General features: G+C 42.7%; 1 protein-coding gene across 1 annotated transcript; it reads right to left on the bottom strand.

Annotated features, from left to right (window-relative positions):
• Positions 1-3,971: 3,971 nt before the first annotated feature.
• Positions 3,972-6,359, bottom strand: LOC107294191 (zinc finger protein 850-like). The gene is made up of 2 exons (XM_029285557.1): positions 4,400-6,359; positions 3,972-4,303 (listed from the first exon to the last, which is right to left on the bottom strand). The coding sequence occupies exons 1-2, from the start codon at positions 6,239-6,241 to the stop codon at positions 3,992-3,994; spliced, it is 2,154 nt and encodes a 717-aa protein (XP_029141390.1). The 5' UTR covers positions 6,242-6,359; the 3' UTR covers positions 3,972-3,991.
• Between the last annotated feature and the right edge of the window lie 1,796 nt (positions 6,360-8,155).

Raw genomic sequence — 8,155 nt, 5'->3', positions numbered from 1 at the left:
AAAGAGCGGCGAGAAAGTCCTGTAGATGTGTTTGGACTACAATACCCACCATCCTTTTTGCCCCGGCATTAGACGCTGCGATTTGCTGAATACAATATCTGACCTTATACAGCAGGGGGTCTTCAAACTTGGCCCTTTTATGACTTGTGGACTTCAACTCCCAGAATTCCTCAGCCAGCATGCCTTTTATGACTTGTGGACTTCAACTCCCAGAATTCCTCAGCCAGGCATGCTGGCTGAGGAATTCTGGGAGTTGAAGTCCACAAGTCATAAAAGGGCCAAGTTTGAAGACCCCTGGTTTAGTGAAACAAGTTACAATGGCCCTGAAAATTGTGGGAGTTGGAAGTCCATACGTCATAGAAGGGCCAGGTTTGAAGACCTCTGTTATACAGTATGTCAAGAGGACTCTGGTAGCATCTTTTCTGACTAACAAATTGCATTAAAATGCATAACTCACTCTTAATCTGTAAAAATGATGTTCCATGTCATCCGATTTTGGCTCCCAAAGATTCACCCGGCTCTCCTCCGAAAGGTATGGAGAATCTCTTGTTCTGAGTAGAGGATTCGTTTCCTGCCTTCCTTCCCCTGCTTTAAGCTTTTTTATCTCTAAAATGAAGCTGCATCCAAAAAACCAACTTGATTCCTCCTTTCTGCCAATAGAATTATATGTGCCCCAAGGATAAAATGAAATTAATCACAGGAGGCATCAGACGCCACAACGAAGCTCTACATCAGTGTTTCTCAACCTTGACAATTTTAAGGCATGTGGACTTCAACTCCCAGAATTCCACAGCCAGCATTGCTGGCTGTGGAATTCTGGGAGTTGAAGTCCACATGCCTTAAAATTGTCAAGGTTGAGAAACACTGCTCTACATCACAATGCCCGCCTTATTGAGAGAAATGCATGCAACCTCCTTTCCTAACTGCTATCAACAGTTGTGGTCATTTTCAGAGATTTCAAATGGAGAGGGATCCTGACAATCAAGGGGAGGAGGCCCCAAGGGACAGTATCTCCTTCTTGTTTGATTGGCAGCAATGTATTTAATTGTTTAGTGCTGAAGGAGGTTTCAAGCAGCTGTTACGTATTTTCATCTCTGTGCCTGTTGCCACCTCTATTTGATCGCCAATTGACTCTGCACTGAAGCTCCCTACTGTGTGTAGCTTGTAGTGTGACAAAGACAAGGTTTGGGAGAAGCACCCGACCCTCAGGATTTCTGTCAGCAGTTTGCTCAGAAACTTTACTGTTGCAAAATATGACTTTAAAGGAAAAATAAGAACAAGAGGGAAAACATGGAATGGCTCCTTTACAAATGTAGTAAGGACGGAGGGCCGGCCTGCTGCATGGCGTGAGGGGGAGAAGAGAGGAGAAAAGGAAAGGGAGACAGGGAGAGCAGTGGAGAAGGAAGCAAAGCAAGCAGAGGCCTGAGGAGAGAGGAGGGGAGGGTTTATCAGCCTGCCCTGCCCCCACCTGCTGGGTGGGGCTGCATGTGAGGAGGGAGAGGCCTGAGGAAGAGGAAGAGAGAAGGGGAGGAAAAAAGATGAAGCCGATCCAGAGAGAGAGCGAAGCTGAGTAAGGGAGCCAGGCCTCTGACCTGAGGGGAGTTGAAAGGGAGAAGAGCAGCTCCACAGAAGGACAGGGGAGGTGAACTGACCTGGAGGAGGGACCAGAACAGGCTGAAGGCCAGGAGGAAGCACAGAGCGAGAGACTCTGAGAAATTGGACTAGTGATTGAGGGTGGGAAGACACCAAATTGGCAAGTCGAAAGGGACAAAGGGATCTGGACTCTTGCAGCCCTTTTGAGGGAAACACTTTACAAACAAATCCAAAAAGACCCCTTAAAGAAGCAATTTTGAATAGAATAGAGCTGGAAGGGACTTTGGAGGTCTTCTAGTCCAGCCCCCCTGCTCAAGCAGGAGAACCTATACCATTTCAGACAAGTCACTGTCTATAGTCTCTTCTTAAAAACCTCCAGTGATGGAGCACCCACGATTTCTGAAGGCAAGCTGTTCCTCTTGATAGAAGTGAATGAAAGGTCTTCAAAATTTAATATTGAAAGAAAAATTTAAAATAGAATCTGCTGTACCATGGAAACGTACTGAAATAGACAAACAAGTTTACCAAAGAAACTACAATGGGGATTGAGGAGGGATGTGGCGGCCCTGACAGGGTTGTATAAAGAAGGAATAGTTTGGATTGGAACTTTGGAGAGAACCAAGCTTTGATAGCTTCTCTACTCGCTTATTGCAATAAATGAAATAAAAGGCCTCGGCTGGTTATTGGTCAGGTGAGCTTGCCTCTGGTCATGTAGTCAGGAGCACATAACATTGTCTGCATTGTTAGGAGGTTTCTCCTTAATTCTAGGTTGCTTCTCCCTTTGATTAGTTTCCAACCGTTGTTTCTTGTCCCGCCCTCTGGTGCTTTGGAGAATAATTTGACCCCGTCTTCTTTGTGGCAGCCCCCCAAATATTGTGTGGGGACCGTGGGGTGGAAGGAAAGCCTGGTGGGGCCCTGTAAGGGACGAAAAACCCTGGAGGGAACCAAGGGTTGGGAAGCAGAGCACAGGGTGTCTTGGGGGTGGGGGTGGCCTAGGGATGCCTGGCGGGGGGGGAGGCAAGTCTAGGCCTGCACTAGGCCTCCAACACCTTCCCTGAACAGGGGGGTTGCTAGTGTTCCACTTGGCAAGTTGCACATCTGTTTAATGGCTGCATCATGGAGGGTGGGGGTAATTAACCAAACCAGTCTCACTTCATGGCTGTTGCAACCTGCAACCGTTAAGTAGCAGGTCCCATTACGGTTGTAACTTGAGGACTACTGGTATGCTGGCTGGGAAAATGTGGCGATCAAAATCTGGAGCACAAGAAACAAGGCTGAAACTCCTTATGTTGGATTTCCATAACCAATATACAAAAAACACCACACAAAACCCTGTTTGAGGAATTCCACAAGTTCTATAAAAGGAAACATCAAGAAACGTCTGCTGATAATCAGAAACAGGTCATTAGCCTTTATCAAGCTAAAAATTTCCATTTTTTTTTTCTCCACACCTATAGGTCTAATCCTAAGATGTGTTGACTAAAAAGAATCGGGTCAGAATTCAAGTAGCCAATATCTCACCTACACTCCCAATGGGAAATCAGAAATGAAATTCAAGCCTTCTCTAAACTCATCAATGTTTGCCTCATGTGCACTTCCTTCTCTGCTGCCACAAAATAGGTTATAAAATTGGGCACATTGTGTGATGACCCATTAATTTTCATTTTTTTCCCCCACTTTACAGGTCTAATCCTAAGATGTGTTGACTAAAAAGAATTTGGACGCATACTCCTTCAATGTTCCTTCTATTAAGCTATTAAGAAAAACCATATCCTCCCCATAATTGATAGGTATTCTGGTCGTTCAGAAAGTATTTATCTCCAGTGGCTGCTTAAGGACGAACAGTCAGTGATCACAGCGCAGGCGGCCAGATTCTGCGCAGCAGCACTGGGGATTTGCCAGAAACATATTTTAGACCTTCTTAATAATCTTTTACAATCAATTTTATTATGTGTTTTTATCCAGCATTAGACTATAGTCAATGTATTTTTATTGTCAGGTCAGTATGATTCAGTTTTTCTGAAGCTATCTAGTTTTCTTTATACTGTCTGTAAGATTAGGCAGACCTTGGTCACCCATTGATTACATCATTAATGGTAATATATTGCTATGTTTTCTTGTGTTGGTTCTGTTTGTTTTATTTGAAGGTATAATTTATGTGTTGGCCTTCAGCTGTAATAATAAATTGATTTGAAATTGACTAAAAAGGATCAGGCCAGAATTCACCTACACTCCCAATGGGAAATCAGAAATTAAATTCAAGATTTCTCTAAACTCATCAATGTTTGCTTCATACACACTTCTTTCTGTGCAATAAGAGATGATTTACGCCTGAAGAATCGTTCACAGATTGGACATTTCAAATGTTTCTCCCGTATATGTAAAAGTACATGATTTATTAGGCAAGACTGAATATTGAAATTTTTTCCAAAATCTGGATACCTTTACAGTTTCTCTCTGGTGTCCTCTGGTGTTTCACAAGCAAAGAAGCGTAACTGAAACGTTTCCTACACTCTGGACACTCATACGTTTTCTCTCCTGTATGAGTCCTCTGGTGTATCACCAGGTTGGATTTCTTACTGAAACATTTTCCACAATCAGGACATTCAGAGTTTTTCTCCTGAATTCTCTGGTGCTTCACCAGGCTGGAATTGAGACTGAAATATTTCCCACAATGAGGACATTCAAGGGTTTCTCTCCTGTGAGTCCTCTGGTGTTTCACCAGGTGTGAATTTGTAATGAAACTTTTCACTCAATCAGAACCTTCCTAAGATTTCTCTCCTGTGTGACTCCTCTAATGTATCACCAGGTGGGAATTTGCAATGAAACCTTCCCCATAAAGTGGACACTCATACGGATTCTCTCCTGTGTGAATCCTCTGGTGGTTTACCAGGTCAGAGTTGTTCCTGAAACTTTTCCCACATTCAGCACATTCAAAGAGCTTCTCTCCTGTGTGAGTTCTCTGGTGTTTCGCGAGGTTGGAATTTGCAATGAAAGTTTTCCCACAAAGTGGACACTTATACGGTCTCTCTCCTGTGTGAGTCCTTTGGTGTATCACCAGGTGGGAATTCTGAGTGAACCTTTTCCCACATTCAGGACATTCAAAGGGTTTCTCGCCTGTGTGAGTTCTCTGGTGTGCCACCAGGTTGGAACTGACAATAAAACTTTTCTCACAAAGTGGACACTTATACGGTCTCTCTCCTGTGTGAGACCTTTGGTGTATCACAAGGTTAGAACGGGAAGTGAAACTTTTCCCACAATCAGAACATTCAAAGGGTTTCTCGCCTGTATGAGTTCTCTGGTGACTCACCAGCTTGGAATTCTGACTGAAACCTTTCCCACAATCAAGACATTTAAAGGGTTTTTCTCCTGTGTGAGTCCTCTGGTGTGCCAGCAGGTTGTAATTCGCAATGAAACATTTCCCACAAAGTGGACACTTATACGGTTTCTCTCCTGTGTGAGACCTTTGATGTATCACCAGGTTGAAATATATACTGAAATGCTTCCCACAATAAGGACATTCAAAGGGTTTTTCTCCTGTGTGAGTTCTTTGGTGTATCACAAGGTTAGAACGGTAACTGAAACTTTTCCCACAATCAGAACATTCAAAGGGTTTCTCTCCTGTGTGAGTCCTCTGGTGGTTTACTAGGTCGGAATTTCTAATAAAACTTTTCCCACAAACTGGACACTCATATGGTTTCTCTCCTGTGTGAGTCCTCTGGTGTATCACGAGGTGGGAATTTGCAATGAAACGTTTCCCACAAAGTTGACACTCATACGGTTTCTCTCCTGTGTGAATCCTCTGGTGGTTTACCAGGTTAGAACTTTTCTTGAAACCTTTCCCACAATCAGGACATTCAAACGGTTTCTCTCCTGTGTGAGTCCTCTGATGTATCACCAGGTGGGAATTCTGAGTGAACCCTTTCCCACATTCGGGACATTCAAAGGGTTTCTCTCCTGTGTGAGTCCTCTGGTGTCTCACCAGGTGGGAATTTGCAATGAAACTTTTCCCACATTCAGGACATTCAAAGGGTTTTTCTCCTGTGTGAGTCCTCTGGTGTATCACAAGGTTAGAACGGGAACTGATACTTTTCCCACAATCAGAACATTCAAAGGGTTTCTCTCCGGTGTGAGTCATCTGATGTTTCACCAGATAGTAATTTACAGCAAAACTTTTCCCACAAACTGGACACTCATATGGTTTCTCTCCTGTGTGAGTCCTCTGGTGTTTAACCAGACTGGAATTGAAACTGAAATGTTTTCCACACTCAGGACATTCAAAGGGTTTCTCTCCTGTGTGAGTCCTCTGCTGTATCACAAGGTTAGAATGGGATCTGAAACATTTACCACAATCAAGACATTCAAAGGGTTTCTCTCGTGTGTGAGTCCCCTGGTGTATCACTAGGTGGGAATTTCCAATTAAACTTTTCCCATACTCAGGACATTCAAAGGGTTTCTCTCCTGTGTGAGTCCCCTGGTGTGTCACCAGATTGAAATTGTGGCTGTAATATTTCCCACAATCAGGACATTCAAATGGTTTTTCTCCGGTGTGAGTCATCTGGTATTTCACCAGGTAGTAATTTACAGCAAAACGTTTCTCACAAACTGGACACTCAAATGGTTTCTCTCCTGTGTGAGTCAAAAACATGTGTGATCCCTTGTTTAGTGGTGCTTTGATTTCACCTGTTTTCTTCCTCCCATTGGGAGTTATGCATTACTGTCTGCCCTATTTGAGTATCCAATTGACCTTTTCTTCCCCACTGACTTCCAGATATTTCCCTCTTTTTCTGAATTGAAAAATGATCCCCTTCACCTTGTCATGTAACATATCCTTCTGTTCCGCATACTCTACTATTTCCAGCTTGAAATCTCTTCTTGATTTTCTCTTGACTTTCGCCTGCTGGGAGAATTGTGTAATTTTCTGAAGGAAATGGAAAATATTTTGATTTCTGGCTTGATTTGCTTTCCTTTTCAAAAGTTATTCTCACTTCTCCAGAGTGCTCTTATTGCCATCCTCTTTGTCTATAAGATTCAAAAAAAAGTGTAACTTTGTTTATACAATGCTTGCAGATGTGAAAAAAAGGAAAAAGTATACATTACATTTAAAAAGCAAAATGCCACAATGCTAACCTCTTACATTAATTATGATTCATCGGACATTCCAGAGATCCAACTTTAAATATCCCTTCAATCATGAAATTCCCTTTACTTGCACCTACCATAAACTGTAAGCGCTACTATGTGTTATCATAAAATATATCTGGAGGTCTGGGGTATAGATTATACAATTGCAGATATATGGAAAGAGTAATATAAATACACATACCTAATTTTAAGAGGTGTGGGAGCTTTAAATGATGAAATGATGCCTAAAGCCTCTGCAAGATTTGCACATGGGAGTCCTCGGCAACAAATAAGGGCAAAAACTACTCTCCACAATCCCTCTGCTGACATCCCAATTGAAGTAGTCCTCACTTAATGATTGCAATTGGAACTGGCATCTGTGTCATTAAGTGGCCCGATCATTAAGCGTGATGTTAACATGATAGTGTCAACTTACATCTGTTCCTCTGGACTTGTTAAGAAAATCACCATGGGTTGTTAAAGGCAATTTCACATGACTGTGGCTTGCAATTTCCTGCTGGTATACCCACTGATTTTGCTTGTAAGAAGCTAGCTGGGAAGGTCACAGATGGGGATCATGAATGTGGGATACTGCAGCCACCATAAACTTGCAACAATTGGCAGCATCCGAATTGATGCAACTCCCTTTTACTGCATTTTCATAATCATAGGCCCAGTGAAGAAGTGGCAAATGAGGACTACTTATACAACTGAACATCCTGAAAGGTCTTCAATAGCTATTCTTTCAGAAGTGCTGGCTTAAGCACAACTGAACCTCGTTAATACAAGTATGGCGCGCCAATAGGAAATACCATGCTTGTTAGCTATAAATAGAAGTAAAAAAAATAAAAATCCCAGAAAAAAATGGCAGTTTCAGTCTGATACTGTTTCCAAGAAAACAGCAGGTCCACAAGAGAATGAGAGTTCAAAGAGACTTCGGAGGTCTTCTAGTCCAAACTCCTGCTTAGGTAGGAAACCTGTATCATTCTGGACAAATTGCTGTCCAATCTCTTCTTAAAAACCTCCAGTGATGAAACACCCACAATGTCTGGAGGGAAGCTGTTTCATTGATTGTTCTCACTGACAGGAACTTTCTCCTAATTCTAGTCTCCATCTGTTACCTCTTATTCTTCTCTATGACACTTTGGCGCACAGGTCAATCCCCTCTTCTATGTGACAACCCCTCCAATTTTGAAAGAGTGCTATCATCTAAACACAAACTGTCCAGGTGGCATTTTAGTCCAACAACTGAAGCCTCTGCAGCCCAACCAATAAACTGGCGCTTCTGCAGACCAGTCTCTGTTGCCCAAAATGCCCTGCAGGCCGTTATTAGAGCTCCCAGGCCTGTCCCTTGACCGGAAATTCTGTTATCTTTCTGAATATTATCACAGAACCCCCTTGATCTCTTTGGAAAGCTGTTTGTAAAAAACAGTGGAAA

The sequence above is a fragment of the Protobothrops mucrosquamatus genome, unplaced genomic scaffold (assembly GCF_001527695.2).
Source record: "Protobothrops mucrosquamatus isolate PMUCROS unplaced genomic scaffold, P.Mucros_1.0 scaffold1861, whole genome shotgun sequence".
Taxonomy (NCBI): Eukaryota; Metazoa; Chordata; class Lepidosauria; order Squamata; family Viperidae; genus Protobothrops; species Protobothrops mucrosquamatus.
This window is presented reverse-complemented; position numbering and strand designations above follow the sequence as displayed.